This window comes from Hyperolius riggenbachi, chromosome 3 (assembly GCF_040937935.1).
Source record: "Hyperolius riggenbachi isolate aHypRig1 chromosome 3, aHypRig1.pri, whole genome shotgun sequence".
NCBI lineage: Eukaryota > Metazoa > Chordata > Amphibia > Anura > Hyperoliidae > Hyperolius > Hyperolius riggenbachi.
In genome coordinates this window covers 311,989,579-312,006,538 of record NC_090648.1, presented here as the reverse complement: position 1 = coordinate 312,006,538, position 16,960 = coordinate 311,989,579, and the positions used below count along the sequence as shown (strand labels likewise).

Genomic DNA, 16,960 nt, shown 5'->3' with positions numbered 1-16,960 from the left:
CATACCTGCTTGTTCACTAACTTCGATTTGTCTAGCCCTTTCCTGTACCTCTCTTTGGAACCCTATTTGATTCTCCTGCTGACCTCAGCTTGTTAAGTGACCACGGCTCTGTCTCACCCTTGTCTGTACCATGATCGGCTCTTGCTGGACTTCTGTGTATGACCTAGGCTTGTTAATACCACTTCGTCTTAACTTCTTAACTTCGTCTTCGTCCTTGTCTGCATCACGTTGGAACTTTGTCTCTTGTGTATGACCCGGCTTGCCTTCTGGACTTCGCTGGAATCTACATACCCACAAGCACACCGTCATTGAGTTCTATATCTCCTGGATTTACCTCATCTTGCCCTGGAACCTGCATACCCATAAGTTCATCATCACCGGATCTAATACCTTCTGGACCCTGCCCTACCAACTGGCCCTGGAACCAGCATATACTTAAACAATCATCTCTGGAATTCCGTGCTAATTGCACCATCTGCTCATTCGGCTGGATTGCTGATGCTTCTGGGACTCAGGTGATTATTACTACTTCTTGCTTATTACTTTTTGTGCCCTGCCCTCCACAGAAGGTTGCTGGTATAGTCTCTGTGCTTCACATTGTATGCGGTATCTGCTTACAAAGAGTTAGTGTGTGTGTTAGGTCACTCTTTGGAAGTGTTAGCTAGTCGGCCACATCCTCATACAGTGTGTATCAGAGTCCAAATCCAGAAAAGCCTGACAGTAAACTTGGTATTGAAGGTCTGTATCTTTTATATGTGTCTACTGACTGCACAATTCACCAAAGTTACAGAAGTCACTTCTTGCCCATTACCCTGTGTTTAACCATATCCTCACCCCTTGCCCTGTTTCAACCATGTCACCAGCCCTTGCGCTTTGCCTAACACTATCTTCACCCTCTGCCCTGTGCCTAACACTAACCTTACTCCTCTTTTCTAGTAGACCCTAGCCACTATCTCTGGATAGCCTTAAACTTGAAGCGGAATTGCAGCTTGGCATGACAGTCTTTAAAACTTGTTTACCTACTGTTTGTTGCTCATATAATTCTTCTTCTTACTTTTATCCAAATGTAATGTCATTTTATAAAAATCACAAGTGCCCCCCTGAACAGAGAGCAGCAGGGCTGGGAACTGACATTACAACTTATGTATAAATAAGTTCAAAAAACATATTCTTACAGTGAGGAAAACATCCTCTTCTTTGGACACAGTCACCCTGCATATTTCAAAAAATCCTTTCTGTATGCTGCTTACCATTATCAACTGCAATAAGTAAGTAAAGTGAACACAGTATTGTCAGTAACTATCTAGCAAATATTTGTTTATAGAAGCTCTTAAGGTTTGGCAAACCTATTGGGGCGAAAGTTTTTATTTTTTTTATTTTTTTTTACTACAGTTCCATGTTCAACTACTACTTAAAATTGACTCATTCACTAAATGTTACCCAACTTTAATTATGATCTTTTCCTAAGTGTTATTCTAACAGCCATCTTTTAAAATATTGCCCAACTTTAACATATCTCCTGTCCTTAAACCTATCCTCACTAGTACCATTCCATGACCTTAACAAATAAACCTATACTAAGTTAAATCGGAACCCAACACACCCAAAGACCCGAACAGCAATGCTTACACCTTAACCCTTACTCTCCTAACCCCAAAGACATTTATTATTTCTATACTAGCATAGAGAGAAGACCCATAATAGTAATACCGGGCACCCAAATAAAGTGTGACCTAGTTTACCAAGATACTCTGCAACATTACATTACCAGATAACTTTGAAATGTTTTCTTACATAAGATGTGAAAAAAAAACAAAAGTTAACTTTACTAGAAAACTTCATGAGCGCAGTGCTGTGGAAAGGAAGGAGAAATAAACTCATGTATATGGCAAAGGCTTACCATCTGCTTCTGACACAATCACTGTGAAGTATTTGACAGCTCCATTGGTGTCACTGAACCAGCTGCAATTAAAACTGAAGTGAATTGAGGACTTGCTAATGAAAGTATCTTTTTTATTCACTCTGATATGGAGGGGTGGTGTGGGAGGGCCTTTGCAAGAAAAAGAGAAAAGATAGACAAAATATGTTAAAGGAGTAATCAAGTAAATCTAAACAAACAGACCCAGACATAATAGATTTCCAAATATTCTGTATGCATAATTACAGTTTTGAAGCATATATAGTAAGTGCTTTTTTATGCTTGAAAAGGCTTACAGAGCTTTGCCCTGTGCAGGGATTTTATAGAGCCAGAAGTGCCACTGCAGATTTACATTCATATATTAAACACGGATTCTAAATATATAACTATAACCAAGCATAGAAATATTGGTTGTGCCATGAATTATATACATGCCTGGATTTTAATAGTTTAGCATATATACAGATTTTACTACAACTAATTCAGAGCTGGTGTAAAGTTTTATGGGTGCATATATTCTCTGCAAAGACTTTGGCATTTACTTAAGGAAAATACATTTTTTGAATGACAGTATCACATGAATAACAGGACTGTGTGTGGGGATGCCAGTTTTATACCTAGTGACACTATTTAGATACTCTACATTTGATTTATAGGTCATTGAAACTGAATGAAAACAAAGTTCATCAAAACATTCTAGTTTATAGCTTTTTTCCCCCCAAAGTTAAGTTTCTACAGCCTATTCTTACTACAAATTGTTTTCCACTGTGTCTGGAAATTTTGATTCTCAGATTGCTTAATGGGTGTCCACTCTGTCTGCTTTCACTCCTCACCCTTCTGTATTGATTAGATCCTGGACAGAGAAAGCCCAAACCAGCTCCCTCTGCCGACTAGACTAGCATGTGTACGAACATGCTAGTCTAGGCTTTAGTCCTTACACGAAATAGACAGAACTGCAAACAATTGTGAGGTCTAGGAAAGGGAACACACCTTCATAGTCATTTTCTAAACTTGGATATTTTGTAATTCTGGTTTGGGCACCCATTTTTGGACATTCAAACAAAGTCAGGGCTGTGGAGTCGGGACAAAAATCTTCCGACTCCAACTCCGACTCCTCAGTTTATGAAACCACGACTCCAACTCTGACTCCGGGTACCCAAAATGGCTCTGACTCCGACTCCTCGACTCCGACTCCTTAGCCTAATACTTAACAGGCCTGTGGATTTTGTACAAAAATCATCCGACTTCGACTCCCGACTCCGACTCCTCAGTTTATGAAATTAACGACTCCAACTCCGACTCCGGGTGCCCAAAATTAATCTGACTCCTCGACTCCGACTCCAACTCCACAGCCCTGAACAAAGTTTACCTTTTTATTTTTTGTTATATAAGATATATTCTATTTGCTTTATGCAGTAAGGGAAGGAAGCAGAGCTATAAAAGTCTGGGGAAACTACCTATATACATTAAGTTTCCACTATGCTTACTCAATAGCCCCCAATACTTACGGTCAATCATGGTTATGGTGCTGTCTTCTACAACCTGGCTTATCATATCTTGTGAGTGCACCTTGATAGACACTACATATCTTTTGTGCGGTTCAAGGTGTGTGATTGTGAGGGTTGACCTGGCCTTTCCAAATCTTTTGGAGTACTCCACAACATCACTGCCATTCTTCTTGTACTCAATACTATAGGCATCAAAATCAGAATTTGGGGGTGTCCATGAGCAGGATATGGCTGTTGAATTCTGAGGCCGGCAATGAAGATGTTGTATCTTGTCTGGTTCTATAAAACAAAGTGATTAGGCAAGGCAAGCACACAAAAGGTTTCTACTTTATGACCACTTTAAAACCTTAAATTGTTACTAATCAAGCATATCTAGAGCCAGACCTCAATGTATTCACCACAACACTTTTTAGCAGTACTCACTTTATTTTGTGGTTGCAGGCTTTTTTTTTTTTTTTTAAGATATTTCTATGTTCTCCTCAGAAAATATAAGTAGTTACAACCTTTACTTTTTGTCTGTGAAGTCCCATTCCTGGGATTTTACCACTTCCGGCCTGCAGACTTGCTGCCAGTCTACAGACAAGAGTGAATATCTACAAGATGGAACTTTGCAGATACAAATGTACATAGCTAATCATGTATTATGGGGAAACAGGAAAACATACAATTACCTTTCATTTGCCTCTACAAATTCCCACTCCTCAGATATTCCCCCTTTCTGCCTAAAGACTGGCAGAAAGTCGGCATGCAATATTGTGGGAGTATCTAAAGAATGGGAATTTACATATATCAAGTATAACCAATCATACATCAGAGGAAGGCATATAAATACATTTACTTTGTCTCTGTGAAGTTCCATTCCATAGACATTCTTACTTCCTGCTTGCACACTGCTAGCCAGTCTGCTACCAGGAAATATCTGAGGAATGGGACATAACAAAGACAATGTAAAGATATGTATCTAATCATGCCTCATAAGAGAACATACAATTAAACATTGTTCAGTTACACTTTAAGTGCATTTGTTTTGGTCCAGATGCAATTTTCACAATATTTCTTCAGCTGAAAAAACAAATACATGAAAAAGGCTGAGCCAATGTTTAATTTAATATTCTTCTAAATTGTTGTACGCTTGTTTATGCCAATGTTCTTCCAATGGAAGTACAGTCACGTAACACCAAGCTCTATTACTTTTTATTGGTAAGATCATTTCTCTGCAGGTTACCTAATCACATTTGTAATGAAAAATATAGAAAAAACGAAATGCAACTCAGTTTATTTATACATTTTACACCATGGATCATTTAATTTTGATAGATAGAAGTCTGTGGTGTGTAACAAGACATTTCTACAACAGATTCAGACTGCCCATATATGTCATCTCTATGAATAATTACGTTTTGAATTTTTTGGCCTTTAGTGTAGTCTGCGTTTTGGAGATTGTAAATTAAAGACACAATCTTTATGTAAAACAACCATGTATTGCTGAAATCAGGAGAGCAAACTAAAAGACTAACAAGTGTGTTGTACATTCAGATCTCTGTATGAAAGGAAGGCTTGCTGATGAACTTTAAATTCCTAAAATTTTAAAATGTCCACCAACCCTTCTATTATTCCGTAGGCAGTGCAGGGACAGTGCCTTCTACTGGAAAAAATGGGAGGAGGGAGGGATGTGCATGGTAGTAATGGTGGGGTGGGGAAGGGATGGTTGGGTTTTTTAATTTTAAATTGTAGAGAGTGACTTTGTTACCATGACTTTTATGTGATCAATTTTAAACTTATTACTATTAGTATGTAAGTAATATGGCTGTAGCTGTAGTGTACTCATTAAATAAAAAAGTGTGATTGCAGTAAATTATGCTCTATATTTGCACAAACATTGTTTCAGGATTGTCTCAGCAATCTTCAGGTGGCCATACACTCATCGATTTCTCCCATCGATATCCAGACAATTCAATTACTCTGATTGAATTGGCTAGAAATAGATGCAGCAGGTGGTCCGATTGAACGTTCAATCGATTTTTGTCCAAAATAGATCGAGATTGGACCAGCCATAAAATCCAGGTCAATTGGCGGCGGCAGATCAATGATGGCCCATAGCGGTGCACTGGATCAAACAGTGCAATGCTGGGGTTTGATATATTTTTAATAGATTTGATTATGTAATCTATTGAAAATATTTCCCTAGTGAGTCACACATCTGAGATTCCTGTCAGATTTTCATAAGAAGAAAATGTACATTAACTCAGGAAGTATTTTGCAAACAAAAGGTGCTGAGTGAGTTCCTCTCCACAAAAACAATTCCACATAAACCTTTTGATGGACATAGGTACCTAACTTTAGAAAAAAATGTGTAAGTATATTTGTGAAGAACTGTGAAGAGCTGCTGACTGCCCTGCCTGTATGTTTGACCTCTTTGGTGTAAACAAACCGCTGTCAGGGGAACTCAGAAGGAGAGATGATTCTTTAGCACTTCTTCTCTTTAGTGTCTGATGCCACTTAGAAGTATCAGCTCTTTAGGCAAGATCAGCAATAAAATGGCAGCCTCGTTGAGTTACAAACAGCAGATGCTGCAGCTCTGGGCAGTAAGGTGAGATGACACTGTGTATTTACGAAATTATTTTATATAGACAAATAGATCATGGCAGAGATGGGCTTTAGGTTTGTTTTAATAAGAAAAACAATTGCAGTACACTGACTTTACATAATTTTTTGTTCAGTTGTCAGTAACTACAAATGCTTTATGAAATTGATTACTTTATCATACAGTTCGATTTTACTGTGTGCGGTCAACAGTCGAAAATTATACATGAAACTGACCAATACATCATAGACAGTGGGATGCGAAAGTTTGGGCAACCTTGTTAATCGTCATGATTTTCCTGTATAACTCGTTGGTTGCTATGAAAAAAAATGTCAGCTAAATATATCATGTAGGAGACACACACAGTGATATTTGAGAAGTGAAATTAAGTTTATTGGATTTACAGAAAGTGTGCAATAATTGTTTAAATAAAATTAGGCAGGTGCATACATTTTATTTTAATGATTCCATTTTATTGATTTTCATTTTATTGATTCCAAAACCTTTAGAACTACTTATTGGAACTCAAATTGGCTTGGTAAGCTCAGTGACCCCTGACCTACATACAGAGGTGAATCCAATTATGAGAAAGAGTAGTTAAGCAGGTCAATTGTAAGTTTCCCTCCTCTTTTAATTTCCTCTGAAGAGAAGCAACATGGGGGTCTCAAAACAACTCTCAAATGACCTGAAGACAAACATTGTTCACCATCATGGTTTAGGGGAAGGATACAGAATGCTGTCTCAGAGATTTCAGCTGTCCGTTTCCACAGTTAGGAACATTTTGAGAAAATGGAAGACCACAGGCTCAGTACAAGTTAAGGCTCGAAGTGGCAGACCAAGAAAAATATTGGATAAACAGAAGCGACGAATAGTGAGAACAGTCAGAGTCAACCCACCGACCACCACCAAAGACCTACAACATCATCTTGCTGCAGATGGAGTCACTGTGCATCGTTCAACCATTCAACACACTTTACACAAGGAGATGCTGTATGCGAGAGTCATGAAGAGGAAGTCTTTTCTCTGCCCACAGCACAAACAGAGTCGCTTGAGGTTTGCCAAAGCACATTTGGACAAGCCAGCTTCATTTTGGAATAAGGTGCTGTGGACTGATGAAACTAAAATTGAGTTGTTTAGGCATAACAAGGGATGTTACGCATGGAGGAAAAACAACACAGCATTCCAAGAACAACACCTGCTACCTACAGTAAAATATGGTGGTGATTCCATCATGCTGTGGGGCTGTGAGGCCAGTGCAGGGACTGGGAATCTTGTCAAAGTTGAGGGACACATGGATACCACTCAGTATCAGCAGATTCTGGAGACTAATGTCCAGGAATCAGTGACAAAGCTGACCCTGCCCCAGGGCTGGATCTTTCAACAAGACAATGACCCTAAACACTGCTCAAAATCCACTAAGGCATTCATGTAGAGGAACAAGTACAACATTCTGGAATGGCCATCTCAGTCCCCAGACCTAAATATAATGGAAAATCTGTGGTGTGAGTTAAAGCCCATGCTTGGAAGCCATCAAACCTGAATAAACTAGGGATGTTTTGTAAAGAGGAATGGCCCAAAATAACTTCAACCAGAATCTAGACTCTCATTGGAACCTACAGGAAGCATTTAGAGGCTGTAATTTCTGCAAAAGGAGTATCTACTAAATATTGATTTCATTTCTTTTTTGTGTAGCCCAAATTTATGCACCTGCCTAATTTTGTTTAAACAATTATTGAACACTTTCTGTAAATCCAATAAACTTAATTTCACTTCTCAAATATCACTGTGTGTGTCTCCTATATGATATATTTAACTGACATTTTTTATAGTAACAGCCAACGATTTATACAGGAAAATCATGACGATTAACAAGGTTGCCCAAACGTTTGCATCCCACTGTATCCACTAAATGTAAAATCAACACTGTATCTTAGCCCTGTGAGGCTCTATAATCCTTTCTGCATATTCCATGTTCTTCATCATTTGAATGCAGAAAGCAAACTTGCTTATGTAAATTTAAATTTTCCTGTCTGAATCAGTATCCCAATGAAGGTCACATAGCATCATTTATCACTTATTTTGTATGACTTACTGGTTCTCACAGTGCCAGTGATGGGCTGACTAAAAGTCTTCCTCACATTTTCACTGACAGTCCTCACAGTGAATCTGTATAGCCGTCCTGGGGTAAGGCCTGTAATGATTCGTCCGTTAGACTTTCCAATGGGGTAGGGGTTAAACACCACCAGTAGGTCAGAAGGTGTCCACTGAATTTCAAAATCATCATAGTCTGTCCAATCTGGGGGTCCCAGCCAAGTTATGGACACAGAGGTGTTCTTTACATCGGTAAATGACACTGAATTCGGAGGCTGGGGAGCTGTGAAGAGCAAGAAAAAGAAAATAAATGGTTATCTATTGATTTCTGTTTTAGGAGATCTCATCAATGCTGGCTTTTGTAATGATCATGAAGGTATTTGTATGTATAAATAGCATTTAATTCATATTATTGATTTGAGTTAAGAATGTATGCAGGTCTTTTAGTCAGCGATTCAGTGAACAGTTAACAGACGCAGTCGTTTGAACACAGAAGTCGAACAACTACTGCAGAGTCTCATTAAAATGTCCCTTCTGGGTACTCAGTTCTCTTGCTGTACTTTGACCTTATCAGAGATCAAACAGTGTATAATACCTCACCTTTAATTTTGTATCTGGAAAAAGTTCAGATTATGCATTAAATATTCAATAAAAATTCAATTCTGTAACTTCTCAGAATAACTATACTGTATAAAGAAAATGTAAAAGAGATCATGACTAACTCAGCTATTAAATTCCGATAGCTGAGCGTATGAGTAGGGCAGAAAGTTCTCTCATGAAAAATGTGTTCAGGAGCAAGTGCAGAATATTGTGGTTTTAGACCATTAAAGAATTTATGGCACACAACAGCATATGGTCTGGTGTGAAGCAGTGTCAGTGGTGTCAGTGTCAGCACTAAAACAATGAGAAGAGGCAGCTTTTTGGTGCATTTTGTGTGCCAGGGCAATTATCAAGCCTTTCCTATTGTAATGGGTAAAACTATCTGCTATGAGGGCAGAGGAAGTTTAGGATTAGGGTGATTAGTGTTAGAGCCTAGGGCCATTTAGGTGATGTCAATGTTAACTAGAGTATATTGTAAAGGTTAGAGGAAGAATTGAGTGAAGTTAGTTTTACTGACATTCTGGGAGGTTAGGGTTCAGCATCATTTGTGATTTGTTGTAGGGTTTGGCATAGATGAAATCTTAAGCTGTGGTTATATGTATAGGGGAAGTTAAGAATATGGTCAAGGTGAAACGTAAGGCCATTGGGGGGAGTGAAGCAGTGGTTGAGAAGGGGTTGTGTTTAGTTGCAGGTAAAAAATAGAGGGGAGATTACTGTTAGACATATTGCAGGGACTGACCTTAGATTTAGGCTCCTTTTAAACTTAATCAGTTGCTCTCAGTTAAAATTGAAAGAAAATTAATTTTCAAAGTAATGCCCATGTTTTTCTATGGCACAGTTGCCACTATATGCGTTTTAACTGAAATCTTTTTCACAACGCACTGCTATGGAGAAAACGTGTACCAACGCGTACTAACGCACACTAACGTATATACCAACTCATTAAGTGTAAAAGGGCCCTTAGGCTACATGACATTAGGGCAAGAAGAGATGATGATGGGGCAGGGCTGCTACGAAGGTAGTGCAGGGAGTATTCAGGTGTCAGGCCAAGGTAAGAGGCCCAGAATTGGTAATAGGGACCCAAGTTCAGCCCTGAAGTTATCTCCAGGGCCGGATTTACCATAAGGCACTGTAGGCACGTGCCTACAGGCGCCTCTTGATGAAAAGATGGCTCACGCTTGTCCCCTAGTGCCTCCCTACCTCCTTACCTATGCAGAATCCTAGCAGAGCGTAAATGAGAGGTCACTCACCCAGCTCTCTGCATTCCATTGACGAGATCTCCCTTCACTCAGAGACACCACTAGCGCCTTAATTCTGAGGGTACCTCTGGCTACCTAATGCTAAGGGACACCTGTAGCTACCTATGATGAGCAAGGGAAGAAAGGTAGAAGTGACAGCTGGGACAGCCAGCACACTTGTGGTGTGGTTCGGTGGGTGTTTGTAGGTCCATGGAGGGTGAAGTCTTAGATGCCAGGACATCTGTGCCTATAAGCTCCAGAGATGTAAATCCGGGCCTAATTATCTCGTATGGACAAACAACATTTTTATGGATTCTGATGGTGGCCCTGCATGATGCACTAAAAATCAGGAGAGCGGGTTTGTGCTATACCCCAGTATATGTGTTACTCTGTTAATTATTTCTATTATACCACCACTGTAAATGTATGTATAACAATGCATTTATTTAAATGATACTATTATTGACTTACTTGCCATAATCAGGACAAAATCATGTCGTATGTAATATTCTGCCAATATTTAAATTTTCCTGGAAATTGTGGAAAACACAGTTCTGCTATGAGCAATGGTAGAACGCATCAACTCCTAGTTCCAGCCTTATAAAGGAAAACTTGTTAAAAGGCAAGTAAATCGGTGACACACGTACCTGTTCTGGCATCTGCTGTGGCCGTATTGGTCAAGTCACCACTGTGAGTTACAATCACCAGTTTGTAAATCCTTCCAGGAATAAGTTTCTGGAAATGGTATTCCCTGAGGCCATTATCTTGTAACCTCTCTTTCTCTGTACCATTAGGGTTATACAGAATCAGTTCATAGACATCCACATCTCCTAAAGCGGGGACCCACGTGTACCAAAGGCTGTCAGATGTATTTCTGTTTGATCCCTGTAGAGAACTTACAGATGCCGGAACTGTAAACAGAACGTATTGTTGTAAATTCAGTATAACAGTAGGCATGGAAGATCTTCTAATCTTGCCTGGATTGATTACAATTTTACTGTATTTATATAGAAATGTACAACAGCTAAGTTTGCAGTAATAAGTGATTCTTCACACAAATTAGCTGATCAAGGGACTTCTCCATGCTAATTTAATCATACAGGAACATCTGTATTAAATTATTAATAGCAAAATTGTGACACTAATTCAGAGGGTAAAATGGATCTTGTGAAATACAGAAATATTTAAAAGATAAAGAGGTTTCACTATACCAAATAGACAATGATGAGAGCTCCACTCGTCCTGCCCTGAGCTCCTGCGGGTCCAATCACTTTTAAGGACATTATCCCCGCACTTTGGTTGGCCCAATAGGCTGCCTGTCACTTGAAAGGAAACTTGACAGGCAGCCCATTGGGCCAATCAAAGTGTGGTGATAATGTCCTTAAAAGTGATTGGACCCGCAGGGCTCAGGGCAGGATGAGTGGAGCTGTTGTCATTGCCAATTAGCAGGCAAAAGTTTGTAGCACTCGCTATGCTACTCTGACAAGGCACACTAACTCTGAGAAGGCATGTTGACTCTGATAAGGTATATTACATGCACTAAGATATGACGCAACATCAGCAAGTCTGCAATAACTGGCCTTAAAGAGAACCTGAACTGAAAATTAAAAGTCAAAATAAACATAAACACGTCATACTTACCTTCTGTGTAGTCTACTCATCAATCTCTTTCTCCTCTCCTGCGTCCTGTTTGTCCACTGTGATCATTGGAATTCTCTGTCCTCCATTTTGAAAATGGCCACTACCCCATAACAGCTTCCTGGACAGCACACTGTTAAACTGTAATATCGCCCACTTGAGCCATAGGGAACAGACATTACCTTGCACATTCAGTTGTAACTGACAGCAGCTGATATATAACTGACAGCAACTGGTATATTTCAGTTCTGAAAAAATATTGTCAGAACTGGAAGGGATCACTGTAAGAAGCAAATTGTGAGCTTCTGAGAGGCACTGGCGGCGAGGTTAGTATGTAATATTTATTTGCAGCTACGGCGTGTGTTTATTCTAAATAGTTTTACTCAGTTCAGGTTCCCTTTAACAACTCATCAACATTTTCTAATGCTTGCAATTAACTGTCCTTCTAGGGGTTCACAATTGTATGCGTCTGCACTTCAAAGACCATCTGTAATAGCTAACTGAGAGCTGTGAGAGACAGCCACAGTGAGCACTGCTGATTTGGACATTGGCTTATCATAACCTCTTCTCTGCAATATGCACTAGTCAGAAGAATGGTGATTATTTCTCTACACTTCTGCTCTTTTCACATAGGTCGCTCTGACCATGCAACATTGATATAGAAGTCAAATTAACTTAACTATAAACGTTTTTAAAGGAGGTCCACAGAAAATGTGCTGTTCAGTTGGCTTTGCATTCAGGGCTGGTACTTCATCACCTCATGAAAAAGAATTGCAAGTAAAAACATAATTACTGGCCTTTTATCCTGGGTGTATTGGGTAATGATTACCAGAATACACCTACTTATGTAAATCAGGCTTTCTTCAGCCACATAACCCGAGAGCTAATTTTATTTTTTGAATTCCTCTTGACTTATTTGAATATTAAATGTGATCACTGAAAACCACTCCTTTAGTACATTAGTCCTTTATTTCTTCCCGGTATTGTCATGTTAGTAGTTAAGAGGCTATGTCATGGCTGGATGACAAAGGATGTCCAGTTGTATCCCAATGGTTAGTCATTACCTGTCCTCCCATGCACTGAAGACTCATTTGTCAGTGAGCCACTTCGAGTAACAATGACCATTTTGTAGAGACGGCCTGGCAGAAGTCCCTGGAATTCGCAGTCCTGGAGAAGTTGGTTTCCAGACTTCCTGTCATACAGCGAGTTGTCTGGGTTGTACAGGAAAATGTCATAAGCGTCCAGCTCTCCCTCTGCAGTCACCCATGTGAATGACAAGCTGTCCGTGCTGTTCCCTGTGATCTTTAGATTGGTCACTGCAGCTGGGACTGAAAAACACAATCAGAAATAAATGACGCTCAGGAAAGTGAGGGTAGCAATCTTCAATCAAAGTAATATTGTCTAGAATTATGACTGTCACCAGAACATTTGTGCCTAATGCCTGAATGGCCAATGATAAATAATATGTGAATTGCACCACTTCTGTTTAGCTGCTATATGTCACTTTGTATTACTTGCCTTAAAATAAAGTGATTTCATTATTTTGCAAAGAATTACCATTTGTTTTATGTTGTATGATGATTAATTGCAACGGGTCGCTGCACATTAAGTTTCTTTTATAAATAGTGAAGACAGCCTTTGGCATTCCTAATTGCAATGACGTGAGGAGTTATTAAACTCATAAATAGTCCACTGATTTGTGCTGCTGTGAATTGTCCTAGGTCATGAGTGGAAATGGAACTCCTCCTTGCTGGGCATATTTTACCTGTTCTTCCTGTAGCTTCTTCTGCTCTGCTGAAAAGGCCACCACTGACTGTAATCACTCGGATCTTGTAATTCTTTCCTGGGATCAGCTCTTCAAACTTGTGTGATATGCTGGTTGCTGCTACAGATTTATTGCTTATTAAGGCTCCTTTTTCTGTAAGGAGAAGGAGGTCGTATCTGTCTGCAATGCCTGGGGCACTTTGCCAGCTGACCGGCAGCATGTAACTGTTGTATACATTGTCCACTGTCAACCTCTGAACTGTGGCGGGTACTGGAAAACAAAGAGAAAACGTACTTAACTCTTAGCTCAACTATTAGTGCATCAGCCAAAGATTGCAATTGGATCATCACACTTAACTTCAAGAGTGCAAAAATACAAGAGGTCCATATGGACTGAATGGCTAAGGATATACTGGGATCAGGGTGTATCCCCAGGGCCATATAGGTATGGCATGTGCTATGGGCATCTTGTACTGGGGGCACTGCTCCATAGCATCCCTGACATTCTCCAAATAGATTCTAGTTGTTATCCAGGGAGCATTCTTCTGCATGGTTACATTAAGGGGACAAGCTGTCCAGCTGTTATTTCTAATATGTACAGGCTGACACTATTGCAATACTTCATTCTTCCAGGTCCTGCTTCACTTCAAGTTGGACACAACCAATTCAAACTAAGACTACACCTTAAAATTTTCTGGATGGTGACCCCTCCCCTTTCTTTTCTACCAGTGTTAGCCATAGGCGCTGTTTTCCCTAGATACAACTCTGGATGGGATTGAGATGATTGGAAAGTGATTTTGTAAATTTTATGCATGTTAGTGATACACACCAAGATAGTTAATCATTTTGTCTTACTTGTTCGTCCAAATGCTGTGAGGTTTCTATGTAAACTTCCACTGTTTGTCTGAACCACAATCCTGTATTGCTCTCCTGGGTTCAGATTGATAAAGGTGTGTTCAGAGACATGCTTGGATATGGTCTGAGAGTCTATCTGGTGACTTTGGGAGAAGATGGTCACTGTATACGAATCTACATCACCACTTCCAGGAGTCCAGTTCACTTTTAAACTGTTCGTTGTTCCATGGGGTGAAACATTAATGTTCTTGACTGCACTAGGAACTAAGAAGAACAAAGAAAAGACAGATAAAATCCCACATTATTATATTGGTGTTTATGACCTCTTTCATAGCTTTTAGAACTGGCAGTCCATACCATAAGGCTGTCACTTGCCTTATCCAACTTTCACTGTCACTGCCCATCATTCTGGTTTGTCGTAGTCAATCAGGAAGTGGTGTGTCAGGCTCTCAGATGAAGCACTAGCTTGTCCGCAACATGTAGTGTATTGCCCATTGCCAAATAAGAAACAAATTTTAAAGCCTGTGGTGAACTACCTTTTCATTACTACAGTTGGATCACGCATGCAGGGTGGGTAGCATTAGTGTGGGCAGATTGCGCACAATGTTGCAATAAGGGTTTCATTTGAGCTCCTCTGTGAATTGTCTTGCCAGTTACAAGATGTGAACACAAATATGTAAATGGAAAGTGGAAGAGGGGGATGCAAATTAAATTCTTTGGAATTTGTGAGAGCTAAAGCTGCATCAGGGTACTGTGTTTTAGGTAAGTGACCAGGGGGGAAACTACAATCCATGGGGCCCCTCAGTGAAACGTTGATGAGCCCCCCTCCCTTCAATGTTCACACCCTTCCCTTGCCTCGCCTTGGCACTCTTCACAGCCTTGGGGCCCATCTCACAAGAAACATAAAACAAGTGTGGCCTTCATGATCTTCACACCCATAACAAGTGTGGCCACCAAATCATCTGATCATCTGAGGTATAGTCCTATAGGAAGGGAAGGTTAGCAGTTGAGGCCATAAATCAGCTCTGGGCTCTGCTCCCCTCTAGTTACACCCCTGTAAGTGACAGTGGCAGCCAACAACTTATGTAGCCGGCCTGCTACAAATCCCAGTGACTACCTTGTTGTAGTTATTTATTATCTTTTTTTTTTTAATTCAGATTCACCGTAAGTTGTGTTATTGTACAGTGGTGTCTCCTGATTGTCAGATCAGAGAGCTCATAGGCAGAGGATTACTGGTTGAGATTCTTACACTAATTGTATCTTAAGCCACATTTGATGTTTATGTATTAGGTGAATAACTGAATTAAATGGAGTTTTAATATCTCCATGAGTAAAGCTTTAAAGATAATAGGCTTTATTAATCAAAACTTTTAAAAAGAAATAGGAGCTGGCAACAACAAACAATAAATGATTACAATGGTTGCCGCAAGCTCTTGATTTTAATCTATTGCTCAAATATTTTGTTTTTATGTGATTCAGCATTACTTTTTAAGTATAGAACAAACATTCTTTCTTTCAGTAACCTTGTTTCAATCTGGCTTTCATTTTACACTGCCCCTTATTAAATTCACATTTTCTCCTAAGTTTTCTCCTAGCTGAAATTTTCACACCTCATCAACAAAATGCTGTTTAAGCCACCAGTAAGTAAGAAAATACTCAGAATATGTTTTTACCTACTTTTTGGTACTTTTTCAATTGCAGACTGCTGAAAAGTAATTTTAAACCAAACATGAAACATTTCCTAGGTGAAAACTTAAAAGTTAATAGAATAAGGGCCACGGGGACACACATGCAGTTTTCTCCTTAGTTTTCTCCAAATTGATATTTTTACACCTCGTCAATAAAATGCCTTTGAAGCCACCATGAAGCAACAAAACACACTGAATTATTTTGACAGTACCTTTCACCTATTTCTGGTATTTTTTATGATTAGAAAGTGCTGAAAGGTTTATTTTAAACAGAGAGAAAACTTAGGAGAAAAGGTGAATTGCATATGGGCCACTGTGCATTATAGGACCATATAAACAGTATTGGATGAGTTTCGTACCTGTTAATCCCTCTACAAATGTTGATCTCTGTTTATCACCACTGAATGTGAGCACAACTATCTTATATAGGCGACCAGGCATGAGAGAGGTGAAGTGGTATTCAGAAGCTGTGTTACTCAGCGTAAAGGATGGAAGGACCTTCATGTCATTGTACAGTAGTTGAATCTCGTAGCGATCCACATCTCCATCAGCTCTTGACCAGGTCACATGGAGCTCCTCACTGCTCCTGCTGGTCAGCGTCAGCTTTTTTACAGCTTCTGGGACTAAAAACATACAAATATGTTCAATATACAGTTAACATGTCAGTGCACTGATAGAATACATGTCCAACTGATATGGTGCCACTGCCTCCTATTTTGGATACTTACAGGTTCTGCCATTTGCCATGTCACTCTTCTCATATTTCCCACTCTCAGTACTAACGATGATGCTATAGAGCCGGCCTGGAACAAGGTTTGAGAACACACATTCATTTTCGGATTTGGAAACCATCTTGGCCTCTTGAATTAAATCATTGTTGTTCTTAATGGTCACTCTGTATTGATCGAAATCTCCAATAGCTCGTAGCCAAGATGCTTTTAAATAGTCACTCCTGGCTGCACTGGTCACAGTGAGACCTCGAACGGCTGATGGAACTGGAAGAAAATGTGGTATAATACACACATCATAAAAGGGACGATATTGCAATTTTATTTAGGTATTTCTAATACAACTCC

General features: G+C 39.6%; 1 protein-coding gene across 2 annotated transcripts in view; it reads right to left on the bottom strand.

Annotated features, from left to right (window-relative positions):
- The window catches only part of LOC137563769 (receptor-type tyrosine-protein phosphatase beta-like), a 120,483-nt gene that overhangs the window by 58,164 nt on the left and 45,359 nt on the right, over nucleotides 1–16,960 (bottom strand). For both annotated transcript variants that reach the window (XM_068276680.1, XM_068276681.1), the window contains exons 10-18: nucleotides 16,613–16,879; nucleotides 16,244–16,507; nucleotides 14,197–14,460; nucleotides 13,343–13,612; nucleotides 12,642–12,905; nucleotides 10,587–10,850; nucleotides 8,103–8,384; nucleotides 3,427–3,705; nucleotides 1,901–2,050 (exon numbers count right to left, since the gene is read on the bottom strand). In XM_068276680.1, coding sequence (XP_068132781.1) covers nucleotides 1,901–2,050; nucleotides 3,427–3,705; nucleotides 8,103–8,384; nucleotides 10,587–10,850; nucleotides 12,642–12,905; nucleotides 13,343–13,612; nucleotides 14,197–14,460; nucleotides 16,244–16,507; nucleotides 16,613–16,879 — 2,304 coding nt within the window. The remainder of the gene's footprint in view (nucleotides 1–1,900; nucleotides 2,051–3,426; nucleotides 3,706–8,102; nucleotides 8,385–10,586; nucleotides 10,851–12,641; nucleotides 12,906–13,342; nucleotides 13,613–14,196; nucleotides 14,461–16,243; nucleotides 16,508–16,612; nucleotides 16,880–16,960) is intronic.